The 14364-nt window shown below is 33.3% G+C and overlaps 2 protein-coding genes across 2 annotated transcripts; one reads left to right on the top strand and one right to left on the bottom strand.

Moving 5' to 3' along the window:
* Positions 1–1515: 1515 nt before the first annotated feature.
* On the bottom strand, positions 1516–2343 carry LOC139515352 (uncharacterized). Its single transcript, XM_071304918.1, has one exon. The coding sequence runs from the start codon at positions 2341–2343 to the stop codon at positions 1516–1518; it is 828 nt and encodes a 275-aa protein (XP_071161019.1).
* Positions 2344–9313: 6970 nt separating this feature from the next.
* Positions 9314–13908, top strand: LOC139517016 (uncharacterized protein CXorf65 homolog). Its single transcript, XM_071307552.1, has 2 exons — positions 9314–9832; positions 13195–13908. The coding sequence occupies exons 1-2, from the start codon at positions 9691–9693 to the stop codon at positions 13530–13532; spliced, it is 480 nt and encodes a 159-aa protein (XP_071163653.1). The 5' UTR covers positions 9314–9690; the 3' UTR covers positions 13533–13908.
* The last annotated feature ends 456 nt before the right edge of the window (positions 13909–14364 follow it).

The raw sequence follows: 14364 nt of genomic DNA, 5'->3' as shown, positions 1-14364 counted from the left end.
GGTATCTCGGACTCGACGTTATATGTTTAAATTCCCACGATTTCGCGAATTCTTGGAATTTTGAACTTGTATAATATCTTGCATTGTCAGATACAAGTACTTCTGGAATGCCATGTCGTGCAAATATGGACTTCATGTTCATCATGACTGTATCACTGGTCAAATTGTTCAGGATACTAACTTCAAAAAACTTTGAATAATAGTCCACAATTAATAAATACTGTCTGTTTTTAAAATCAAACACATCTGTGGCTACTTTCTCCCACGGTCGCGATGGTAATTCGGCTTTAATCATTGGTTCCTTTGCATTTGAGTTCTGATATCGCTTGCATATGTCACACCTTTGGACAATGTCTTCTATTTGTTTTGACATTGCGGGCCAGAACAAAACATCCCTTGCTCTGTTTTTACATCTTTCTATGCCTTGGTGCCCCTCGTGAATTCTCTGCAGCATTTCTTTTCTTAAAGCAAACGGCACTACGATTTTTTCTCCTTTGAACACTAATCCTTGTGCTTCATGAATTTCTTCTCTGTAGTCCCAATATGGTTTAATTTTGTCGTTTATTTCGGACTTGCTCTCGGGCCATCCGTCCTTTAAAGTTTTCTTTAGCTCTGTTAATGCATCGTCACAGTCTGTTTCTCTTCGGAATTCATCCATTTTCGACTCTGATACGGACACATGTTTTACCAATAAATGTACTTGTGCATCTATGTCCTTGTCACATGAGTTGTCGAACTCATTAAGGTAAGCTCTTGACAAAGTGTCTGATATGTACATCAATTTTCCTGGTTTGTACACTACATTAATGTCATACTTCTGAAGTCGTAACATAAGTTTTTGTATTCTGGGAGGCGCGTTTACTAGCGGCTTTTTGAATATTGCTTCTAGAGGTTTATGGTCTGTTTCTACCTCAATTGTCCTTCCGTATACATACTGATGAAATCTTTCACACCCGAATACGATGGCGTATAGCTCTTTTTCTATTTGTGCCCAATTTTTCTGCGATGTAGTCAATGCCCTCGATGCATATTCGATTGGCAACTCTTTCTGTAATAGTACAGCACCTAGTCCATTTTGTGATGCATCTACGGATAACTTCACTGGCTTTGTACTGTTGAAATATCTTAGCACTGGAGAGTTTGTGATCAATGTTTTCAGATCTTTGAATGTTTTATCATGATTATCGTCCCATTGAAACGGTACATCCTTTTTCAGTAAATCCCTCAATACTGCTGTGTTTGATGAGAAATTTGGTACGAATTTTGCTATATACGTCACCATTCCAAGAAATCGTTCAAGTTCTTTTTTGGTGGTCGGTGATTTCATTTCGGTTATCGCTTTTACTTTGTTGTCGTCGATTTTCAATCCTTCTCGTGTATACCTGTGACCGAAATATGTCACTTCAGAAATTCCCATTTCACATTTATCACGCCTTAGCTTCAAATTTGCGGTACGGATTCGTTCTAGAACCTCTTTTAATCTCTTGTCGTGCTCTTCTTTTGTACATCCCCACACTAATATATCATCGATAAACGATATAATTCGTCTTCGCTGTCGCTTTCTTCTTCAATAACATTTATTCTTCTGTTTTTGCACATTTTCTTAAAATGATTCGGCTTTTTGCACTGGTTACACATTTTTCCGTAAGCTGGACAACTTCTAGGTAGATGTTGCATTCCGCATTTCTTGCAATCGTATTTCTGGCCTTTTTGGTTGTCTTTTCTATAATCTCTGTATTGTTGTTTCACTTTTGGTTTGTGTCCTGATTTGTAGTCTTTCCTCATTGCGTGAACTGTTTTTTCATCTTCTGTTATAGATTTTAATTGTTGTTTTGAAACTTCCGATGCGCGGCATATATCTATTGACTTTGCGAGTGTCAAGTCTGGAATTCTTAGTAATCTTTCGCGAACATTGTCACTTAGTATACCACATACTATCCTGTCTCTTACAAAACTGTCGCATAACTGTCCAAATTCACATGTTTTGGCTCTGTTTTTTAGCTCTGTGGCATAGTGGTCTATATTTTCTCCTTCACTTTGCGAACACGTGTGGAATTTGTATCGTTCGTAAGTCTGGTTCTTTATCGGATTGCAAAATTGCTCAAATTTTAATAGCAATGGTGCAATTTTGTCCTTTTCATCTTCCACGAAATTAAATGTGTTGAATACTTCCACGGCATCTTCTCCAATACAATGAAGTAACAGCGAGCATTGTAACTTTTCTGCCTTCTCATTGAACTCAGTAGCGTCCAAGTAAAACTGGAATTTTTGTTTCCATTTTCTCCAATTCTCGGAAACATTTCCCTCTATACTTAAGGCTATGGGTGGTTTCAGTTGATCCATCTTGGTAGTTAATCAATTCGTTTTTTCATCTGACACCATGTTATATTCTGCATGGGGCATGTATGTACGTCTGTATTCATTCAAGACTTATATTAAACTACACTTTATTACAAGCTACACATCATGGATATTATATTACAACAGTAAACATTACTATACAGATAACACGTGTAAAGCAGTTAAGAGTCTGTGTGTGGTCAAAGTACCGTGAGAACTATTGGATTATATTAATCATGTTTATAGACATGATGATAGATATGACATTCCCCATGCTCAATTGAAAGATCGACTTCACCATCTCATGAAACAGAGCTTTTTCTATAAAATTGGGAATCGTTGATATAAATTTATTGTTCTAGGTCATAATAATTCTTATTTTTTTAAGATCCACACTGATTCTATGAGAAATTACACTGAAGTTGATAATATCAAAATACTGGACATTTTTATCTACAGTTTATTTGTTGAGTTTGGAGGATTGACATTTCAACTGACAGTCGTTATTCCAATGGGTACAAATTGTGCACTTCTTCTGGCCGAAGAATTTTCTTCTTTCAGATATATTGATGATGTCCTATCACTTACTAATCAATATTTCAGTCAGTAGTACTTGCATCTCATTTTATCCTAGTGAACTTGAAATTAAGGATTGAAATGGTTCAAGAATACTGCTTCTTACCTTGATCTTTTCTTCAATATTGAGACTGATGGACGACTTCACACTAAAATCTATTTCAAACGGGATGATTTCAACTTCCCAATTATCAATTTCCCACTTCTCAGCAGTAACATATCTTTTGCTACCTCGCATGGTGCATATCTTAACTGATACGTTATGTTGTTGCATGTTCACACTATACAGACGTCATACACAGGAGTAGGTTTCACCAAAAAACTTACGATTAAGATTGATCATTAGTCATGAACAATTCGGTATACTTTCGATAAATCCTAGTCGTAAGTTTTTTTCATTTGATGAAATGGACTGCAGTAATTTACTTATTACGCCAAACTGCTCCAAAAGAGTTATGTGAAGGGGAGATTAAAAATTACACTCCGTAAATGTTATGGACACTATCAGGGGTTGGTTGATCTATGTCGTCTGTCTGTTAAGTACCGAACGTGACCTATTCACGAGTATGACTGTTTTGCAGAGCGTAAATTTGGATTGCTATACGACGAGTCTATTTTATAAATCCAACATTCGTGTATTTATTTATGATGTTTCTGTTGTGGTTTCGGTTAGATCATGTGTTACGTCTTATCGTTTGTTGTGCAAATAATTATAAAATAGCATTTCAATACCGTCATTATCATGATAAATGTTTGAACTAGTAAAGCGAGAATAACCATATGAATGATTATATATTCGTTACAAAAATACGTCACCGTTTCTCTGTGATGAGTGTTCTTAAGCGTGTTTGTGCTGTATTTCTTTCACGATGTCTTTAAGCGATATTTCTGTAACATTGCCATATAAGCAGGAGGTTTTGCTAGCCATGAAACAAGGTTCAATCTATCATTCTTCTTTAATGTCCTGTAGCATATCAAGAATATGGCAACTGCTATCGAATATTTGGTTTCTATGTATGTTGGCGTTTGTTTTTGTTGAACATCATTGTTTCTGTTAGTCTTTTGTGTTCCTTTTATAGTTGATGTGTTTTCCTCGGATTCAGTTTGTAACCGTTTTTTCTCAACCGTTATACAACTTTGAACAGTGGTATACTGCTGTTTCCTTTATTTAGAAAAATAATACTATAACAAGGATAAACCAGACGGTACAAACGATGACTTTGGAGACAATACATTTGTATCTATTATTCCTTACTTGTTTGCCCAGGAAACACGTCACAATAAAACAACTCCCTAGAAAACAATAAATATATAAACTATTATCCCGACTATTTTTCCAGGTAAGAAATCACTAATATGGTATTTATCGGAAACAATACATTTTCGTTTATTATCGCTGACTACTTTCCCGGGGAAACCGTAACGTATACATTTTCCTCTATTATCCCTGACTAGTTTCCCCGATAAACTTACAACCAAATATATTTCATTGAAAAACTGTTCATCTTCACTTTTAGAAATGAATGTATTCCCTTCAAACAATCAATCATGAACGTTCTTTTGAGTAACAACACATTTTTAACTGTTATCCATGTAGAATTGTCCATGGAAACGCACATATCAAAGCATTTTCTTTATTAAAAATACATATACTATTCCTGCCTTGTTTACCCGTAAAACTATCAGGTAAACTAATATCTTCTTGAAATACTATAATTATTCTTAATTTTAATTAATGAGTACATTTTCTAGACAAATTTTGTTATTCTCATATAAATGATGTTAATGCTTTAAGACATGTTTCTTTCTGGTTTAACTCCAAGTGTTATTAATCATTTGTGTAATCCTCTATAATACAGCTTGTAAGATTCAGATCAAAAGAAAAGACATTTGAACATTTATAAACTACTCTCGGCAAAATCAAGCGACTAGTTTACCAAACTAAAGAGAATGGTGAACTTCGGATGCTCATCTTAATGTAGTATGCCTTAATCGATTTTCCAAATAATAATCGATTTGTATTCGTTTAGGTGATTTTCAATTTTGATTGTTTTAAATAGTAAAGTGACTTTGGTAATAGCAATTTTTTAAAAGTCGAATTACGAATACGACTTTGGCACGTTACTTCAAACGTAAGTGATCTGTATATTAATCTGCTTATTTACAGAACATATCTTCTCACTGATGTATCGGCAAGTCGATAAGGTGATCCATATGTAGGTGTTAATCTAGAAAATAGAAGAACAAAACATCAGTGTTTCAAATATTTTGATATTTTGTTTTTTTTCTGGATTTATGTTGATTTGTTCTCGTCTGGATTATTCGTGAACTATTTTCCAACGGATGTAAAGAAACAATTTGTGCGTTGTCAGTTTGACTTTTTGAGTTTGTATGTCCCATCGGTATCTTTTGCCTCTTTTTCTCTATTAATCAATTCTTTATAAAAGTATCTGTATACGTCTATAAATGCTGGAAACTGATTTGCAGCATGTGTTTCTGTATTTAATCCTCTTTCTCCCAGGGAGGCTCTTGATCTTTAATCCGTGATGAAGACCCAATTCTCATGTAGCAAATCGTTTGCATCACTAGAAACTGGATTCAAGCAAAGCCACCTATAACAGATTGGTCTTATCAAAACATTTCTTGAACAACTGATTAGATTTAAGTCAAAGTGATATCATTGATGCATTTAGGATTCCTGGGACAAGATTGAATCAAGTGTCAACTTGAAGATTTAAGCATTTTCGGTGCATGTTAATTTAAAAAAAAGCTGAAATTAGCCCATTACTCGCTTGAATCTATATTGAGACATTTATTCAATTTGATTAAATATTTATATATTTTAGTATGTCTGTTTATCTATTCAAAACATGCATATTTTCTATTGTTTTCCGAGTCTCTCTTTTTTTGTCTCGCAAGTAACAAATATCCCCGTCTGACGTCATCAACACCCTTTTACAATTTCTGGCTTGGTCTAATAGAAACTCATTGTTATTTTACATCACTGGGTCGATACCTCTGCTGGTAGACTATCAGTCCCCGAGGGTTTCATCAGCTCAGTAGTCAGTATTTCGGTACTGACATGATTTAACAAACTTTACTAAAATTGTCCGTTTATAAATTTTGAAATTATTAAGAAACTAAGGTTTCAACTCCCTCAGGCAAAGTTTGCTTTAGATGAATTTGGCTATTTATTTTAGTTATTTTTTACTTTTACGTACGTCTTCAACGGTTTCGATACTTATACATCTTCGGATTTCAAATGTTTGGCTTTTAGTGTTCCTGATGAAGGTAAATCCAGAAAAGCGCTTCGGACGCAAGAAAATATTCACGTGTTGTTTTCAATTTGTTGGTGTTGAGCAATATCAGCAGTCATGCATCGCAACTGCATATGCGTCTCTAAAGGTTCATCATCTTAATGATTTACCATGTCATTGTCAGTTTATTTTCGACTTATAAGTTAATATATCACTTTGGTATCTTTTTCTAGTTCCACTTTGAAAGCACAATGATGTTCCGCAATTTTAAAGAAGTATTTTTACCAGACCACTAATATTTGGTGTGTTATGGGCTGCATTGAAATTATTTCAATATGTATTTTCGGTTCTGCACCATAGTCATAATGGAATTTTACATCGAAGTACTTGAAACGATCATAAATTGGGAGTATCGTAACATTAAAATATCTAGTGAATTTGAAGTAATTTCACTGTTCAGTGTAAAATTCTGTACAGGTAAGCTTCAGAAGTATTTACTTATTATTTAGTTATATAGATATATCCACTCCATATACATGCAGTAATACTGTATTGATTTTGCTGCAAAGCAGACGAGTAATAGTTTATTTGTATGAGCTTTTTGTGTTGATATGCTTTCGAATATTTAATACCCATTGATTTTTGAACCGTTAGTCTCGACCTTTTCTTAGCAAATGTTCAAAGGTAAGCACGAAGCGAACCAAATCTTATTGAAAATACATTTGTCAGTCGTCGATTTGTTAAAATTTGAAATAATTGCATATTTGAAGCATTTTTATTGATAAGATTGGTGTTAATGTAGTGTCACTAAAAAGACGTTTTGGTTATGTTGTCATTTAAAATAATGACCATCGCAACCGCATAAAACACGACCGCCGCCCCTAGTATAATAATTTGATAGCTATTTCCCTCAGTTTTAGTTTGTTACCCCGATTTTGTTTTTTGTCCATAGATTTATGAGTTTTGAACAGCGGTATACTACTGTTGCCTTTATTTATGATGGTTCTGTTTTAAGTGTTCGGTCGAATATTGTGCTTGACAATTATTATTCGAATGATCTTGTGATCTACTAGTACACTTCTAGTATTATATCTGTCTTCTTTTGGGGAATTTCATTCGGTACTGTGTGTCTGTAATGCGACATGTTGTTATTTGTTGCTACCAGTTGGAGGTTGCCTCTGACTAGAAACTTCATGCAAAGCAAGCGCATTGGATTATTTATAAAAAAGCATATCATGTCATTTTATTTTAAAAAGATATGGTAAGATGAGATAAAATCAAGTATTTGTATATTTTCGAAAAACTAAGGATGTTCTTATCCCAGGGATAGAAAAGCCTAGCCGTACTTGGCACAACTTTTTAAAATTTTGGTTTCTCAATGCTCTTTAACTTTGAACTTATTTGACTTTATAACTATTTTGATCTGAGCATCACTGATGAGTCATATGTAGACGAAACGCGCGTCTGGCGTATTAAATTATAATCCTGGTACCTTTAATGACTATTCTGAACAGTAAGATTGTTTCTAAATAACACAAATAAAAATATTAATAAAAACATACTGGTGTACACATTATTACAAATTTGAATTCACTTTCCACATCTATATTGCATATGGACCACAAACGTCTTTCTAAAAAGTCAAATGCTATCTCACAAATATTTGTAAATGAATTAATTTATATATTTTACAGTCAAGATGTGACCTATAAATATTAGCAGTACCTATTAATGTACTCAATAAATGAACTTATCATAGATACCAGGATTAAAATTTCATATTTACGCCAGACGCGCGTTTCGTCTACAAAAGACTTGTCAGTGACGCTCGAATAAAAAAATGTCAAAAAAAGTCAAATTAAGTACGAAGTTGAAGAGCATTATGGACCAAAATTCCTAAACTTTTTGCAAAATACAGCTAAGATAATCTATTCTTGAGGTAGAAAAGCCTTAGTATTTCAAAATTTCAAAGTTTGGTTAACATTTAATTTATAATTATGAACATACCAATGATAACTCAGTAAACACAGAAGTGCTGACTACTTGGCTGGTGATTCCCTCGGGGAAACGGGGAAATAAATTTCCACCAGCAGTGGCATCGACCAAGAGGTTGTAAATAAACTCATCATAGATACCAAGATTAAAATTATATATTTACGTCAGACGCGCGTTTCGTCTACAAAAGATTCATCAGTGACGCTCGAATAAAAAAATGTGTAAAAGGCCAAATAAAGTACGAAATTGACAGCATTGAGAACCCAAAATTCCTAAATGATAACGGAAATTAAAAAAAAAAGTTAACAGTATATCAGACTACAAAAACCACCAACATTCGATTGACTGAAAAATTGACGCGCAAACAATAAATAGCAATGAAAAAAACATACTTATCAGGACAGTATGTGTCCAGTTTAAATCAAACACGCAACAAAAAACCTGCATAATTTTTACCTTGAATTGAAAATTGAAAAAAAACACTAAATTTTTAAAGTAGGGTCATGCCAATACATAAGACATGTGAAAAAGGAGTAAAACACAAAATCAAAAGAAAGGTGTGCATTGATTTGCGCAAATTCAACCATTGCATAGAGAAGAACGCATATCCACTTTCATGAATCAATAAACATAATAAAAAATAATGAAAAACATAGACATGTTTTTAAAAATTCACCAATACCTTAGTAGATTCATCTTTGTTGAAAATTCTTATACAATTTGATCTATAAGTATACGTGTGGTTGCAAAAATCGCTATTGGGTTATACATTATTAAATATAAAACTTCCGCCAGCTTTTGATCACAAATGCAAGGCACGGAAAGAAAATGTCCATTAAATGGAATCAATATTTAGTTAAAATCATTTTAAATGAAACTGTTTAATATAACACCGATTGACAATTCTTGTATGAAGGCAATGAACAATAAAGCTTTACTTCATTTAAATTCCAGTTAATTCCTTTAAATTGATTTTACCTCGTCATAATTATTGACGCAGAATAAAAACTAATCGAATGCTTTATCAGTCCCATTTATAATATTAATCGTTGTTTCGAAAACAGCAGAAAAGATTTTTGAAGTTCATAGTAAATAAACTTTAACCCTTAACAAATGCGAACTTTAATATATTCCATTTGATCCAATAGTGAAGATAAATGTTCAGTAGGGCTAATTCAACTTACGTACATAATGTATCTGGGCGACGTTCGATCGGAATAAACATATATATACAAACGACCTGATTTAAATGTTTCATTTAAACTTTTTAATAGGGATAGATATATGAGGAGTGGAAGGCCATACTCATTACACGCAAAGGATCGTGTCACCACAAGATAGATATAATAACATGGTATTCATTTAAAAAAAGACTTACCGTTGTCAAACAAAGCAACTGTAACTTTTAAATGTAAATATGAAATTTGGAATGAAATTGTTGTTTGAATAAGGATTTAACACCAGCGTAGAATTAATCTACAACTTCTGTGTTGTCAAACCATTTGAAAAGGAATATATCACCATGTTCATTATAGTTAAGTATGGACAGAATGAGACATTATTGTGCAATCCTATGTGTGCTATTATCAATCTACTGAACAGTATAAAGAAGAGAGCGGGATATGGCAACTCCAATGTAATTGTTGATTTGTCAGACGAAACAGGTATTGTTTTATTTTCATATACATACTGCTATTCATGTATTTTCTGGTGTTGTAACAGCCGAATCGTGCTGTCCGAGATTGTACGGATCGAAGTATGATATAAGCGTAAAAGGTTTCCTTATATGCAAATGTACATGCCCGAATATTTCAGTTGTCATGGAGGGGAATATAATTTCATATATATATTTGAAAAGTTTTACGTTTCGTGATGGCACATCATAAGATTGAAGTTTCCAAATTACAATCGCCATATGAGGACATAATCATCAGATGAGATGTTGGAACCCTTTGAAAGTCACCGACTATAACGAGTGTGTACGACAACAGGTTTTTTTTCTAAGCTGACTGCTAAATCTTAATGTTTGGTCTCCTCCGTATAAATTTTCATTATACAAAACAGAATATCTTGTTTTAGATATCGTACGTTTGATTTTCGTCATTACCTGTGAATTCGACTTATAAAACTTAAAATTGGCTTTTCTTTTTTTAGAATATAGAAAGTTAAACTACCATTTATCTGACAACATTTTCATCTCAGCTGTCTACCCTTGTATATCATAAAACCGGGTATTAAACAAACTGAAGTAGATGTATTAAGTGCAATACTAATATTTTATCTCGGTAAGAAGTTGGGAATGTGTCAAAAGGCTATCAGTTCAACTACTGATAAGCCTATTGCAATTTAAATGTACTTTTGTTTTAAAGGGCGACCCCGGGTGGTAGCCTTAATTGATTTTAGTTGGCTTGGAGTCATGTTTCATAATTTGGAATTTTTTCATTAATGTAAAATGTAGGAGGCCTTGAAACAAAAGAAACATGACAGTGCATTTATTGGTTCAATTCGGTGTTCATCATGATATTGTAGTCTCACTGTTTTGCACAGTCATTGTTAATTTGTTCTTTCCATAAGAAACGCAAAATATGTTGTAGTAATCCTCATGTGATTAACAATCTTTAAACGCTTTATATTTGTTTTAATGAAAATACAATAATGACTATTTTTTTTATATAAATTTAAAAATGTTAAAAATAAAATTGAGAATGGAACTGTGGAAAATGTCAAAGACACAACAACCCAACCAAAGAGCAGACACCAGAAAAAGCTACCAATTTGTCTTCAACGCAGCGAGAAAACTCGGCACCCAGAGGTGGTCCTCATCTGGCCTCTGCATAATATTGTGTACTATTAGTTCAGTAAAAATGGACTTCACACTAACCTCCAAAGCATACAAGACTAACAAAGGCTAGAGGCACCTTACTTGGGATAGGCGCAAACATGCGGCGGGGTTATACATGTTTTGTGATATCACAATCCTCCCCTATACCTCTAGCCAATGTAGAATAAAGAAACACATAGTAAAACATACTTTTATCAATCATTATGTAACATTATCACGTTGTATATGAGTGGTGTTTCATTTTATGTTGTTGGGCAAATCATGCTGGGGAACAGGTAGGTTTTACCTATGATTATACCTTGATAATGAAAATGGATCTCTAAAGCAAACGAATAGAAATCACGGCACCCAGGAAGAGTTCGAAAATGTAACGACTTTAACCCATTTCATCACTTATGAGCTAGTTCGCTCTAAAAGTTTCTTGTTGTATGAAACTTTCCTTGATAACGTTCACATTAACAAATCACCACAAGAATACATTCTTTAATTAAAACATAAAAAAATCTTATTTCGAACACCAATGATTGAAGTGCCAACTTTGTTCATTTAAAAGAGTTTCCATTCTTATGTTACGGTTGGTATTATCTGAGCACATAAACATTATTTTAATCATAAAACTATTCAGGATCTTACATTAATCATTCATAGATCATTTATGATTAAAACTCTTCATTTCACAAACACTGACACAAAATTATCGTATGTTAAGATGACTTCTAGTGAAGCAAGTCTAGGTTATTGAATTTGTTAAGAACCCAAAGTTGACATTCTGTCAAATATTACCTAGGTCTACGAATTGAAGAATATTAATAGGTCCAATAAGCAGGTTATTTTCTCAATCTGACGTGGGTAATATAAATTTTCTTCAAACCTATTCACTCCTTCTTGAAAGTGGACTTTTAAAACATATTACGTGGTATTTAAAATAATATAAGTGTCACACCATTAGCTTTTGTATACTTTATTTAACTTTTCATCATATCGTCAATATATTTTCATCGATTAGAATGTAGTGATTGTCCCTATATATTATTTAGCCGTGCCCTTATTCAACGACTGGGTTTAATTGCTTTTAAAAGTAAACAAACGAAAAAAACAAGTAGTCTTATAGTACTCACGTTATCAAAGCATATAGAACTGTATGGGTTATCATGAACAAATGATAACTGGATTTACATAAATTATTGGACAGCACAACGACCAAAGCAAAACACGAACAGCCAACTCCTTTTGAAAACACAACGTTAAAGTCATGCAAACACGAAAACCCAACTCCTTTCAGACTTCACAACGACTTTAAATAAGTGAAACACGAACATCGAAATCCCTTTCGGAGATCACAACGAGTAAAGTCAAACACGAACATCGGCCCAATCATTTCGGACATTACAATGACTCAGGTCAAACAAGGACACCCCACTTCTTTCGGACAAATTGACATCAATAGACAAAACAACAAACATCAGTCACTATCCGATTCAGACTTAAAACTTTCGTTTAAAATGTGATTCTGACCTCCTTGTAAAAGGAAACAATAGCCAGACCTTTGGTCGGGTTGTTGTTACTTTGACACATTTTCCATTTCCATCCTCAATTTTAGAAAAACCAATGGTGACATTACAACAAACATACTTTAACGAACTGGCACTAGACATGCAGTTAGTTTCTTTTGGCAACTTATTAAAAATGTTGGCATTACAATATAAACAAAGAGCGTGGAAACAAACAAGTATATTATTAAAGTGCAATAGTGTAAGCATTAACATCCCTGATACTAATTGTTTACTTATTTCTGTAGTAATATCTATCAGTCCCTGCTATCTAAAAAATGAATCTCGAAGAATCATAAAGTTCGCGTACTTATCGTGTATTTTCCGATTAAAATTTATTATAACCAAATCATATAATACCTGTATGACATAACACGAACTTGAGAAATGAATCGCAGTCAGAAAGATTAAATCGTTTGCTTGATAACTCATGATTTGACAAGCGTCAGCACACATTCGCAATGAAAACATGCCGGGGCGAGAATAACCGTTATTCAAATGACACTTATCTATTTTTTTACTGACAGACAATGACAATACCAAGATGCATGCATGGAAATATGTCACTCGTCGAAAATTAACTAAAACTGGACATGTCTATAAACAATTCAAAATGGTATCTTGTTTTTTTCAGGTCTTGTGAAGGAACTAGATCTACACAAGTATGACAGTGCAACGAAATATTTGAATTCGCACGAAACTTACATTTTAGTACAGAAAGAACAACTACAAGACAACTTATCGATCGATTCTGGTTCTCCAATAGATTCAAAGAACTATCAATACACTCCTTTATTAGAACAGTACGAAAACTTGTTTCCAAACTTTAAAGTACATGTAGACCATATAGCGACCCCTAAAATTAAAAAACGAGGTGGAAAATCCCCAAGTCCGGCCGGAAGGTTTACGTCCAAACCGAAGAAAACCACAGAATCTGGAACATCAAAAAAGACGAGTGCAAAAAAGAAGTGAAAATAATATATTGTGCAATGGGCTTTATAGTACAATCCTACACTTTAGATTTTATGTATCTGCAAAAATTGATCGAACTGTTCAGTAATGTATCAATGTTATTTTTCTAATATTACAAAGAAAACAGAGAAGTCTGATAATATAATTGATGTTCGCTTCCAGAAAAAAATCTTAAAGCTAATTACATGTAATTGTGACACTAGGTTTTACTAGTATGAACATTTCAATTAAAACATTCTGACCACCATAAAGAAATGTAATTCGAAAAATCGGATGAAGTTGTCACAGTGGGTTTATTGTTCTGGTTTTTTTTGTATGTATGCCTCTTCACAAAATATTGATACACTTACATGTACAATACAATCTATCTGTTTGATATGTCTTATAATTCTCTAGGCATACTGATCATCATCAGTTCACGTAGACACATACATTGGAACCAAACAAAACTACTAAAAACTTATCAATATCAGGTGCAGCAAAAGGTACAGTGTCTTCTACTCCTGAATGTACCAAAAAATACACCGTATCTTCAACTATTCTATGACCTCACATTGTACATATATTTCTATTTGAATTTTCTATATATACAGATCAGTTTCTTCCAATCATATTTAAATAAAGATCTCTGATTTTGTTATGCTTATATACATGCGAGTTGCGATATATCTAAAATTTAATCAGATAGAATTTCCCCACAGTTTTAATTGTATGGCCGTTGTTGAAAGAGTGGCGAACGTAGGTGTTGTGTTTCTTGTTTTCTTTCCTGTTCATATTAGCTTCTTGTGGATAACAGTGCCGGTAGGTATTCATTTTTTTTAAAAACAAACTC

Source organism: Mytilus edulis, chromosome 3 (genome assembly GCF_963676685.1).
Source record: "Mytilus edulis chromosome 3, xbMytEdul2.2, whole genome shotgun sequence".
In the NCBI taxonomy this organism is placed as follows: Eukaryota; Metazoa; Mollusca; class Bivalvia; order Mytilida; family Mytilidae; genus Mytilus; species Mytilus edulis.
This window is presented reverse-complemented; position numbering and strand designations above follow the sequence as displayed.

Bases quoted from the DNA above. Each gene is read 5' to 3' on its own strand.
- LOC139515352 (XM_071304918.1), bottom strand. From the start codon at position 2,343: ATGGATCAACTGAAACCACCCATAGCCTTAAGTATAGAGGGAAATGTT.
- LOC139517016 (XM_071307552.1), top strand. From the start codon at position 9,691: ATGTTCATTATAGTTAAGTATGGACAGAATGAGACATTATTGTGCAAT. The intron at 9,833-13,194 runs GTATTGTTTTAT...TGTTTTTTTCAG, and splicing joins TGATTTGTCAGACGAAACAG to GTCTTGTGAAGGAACTAGAT.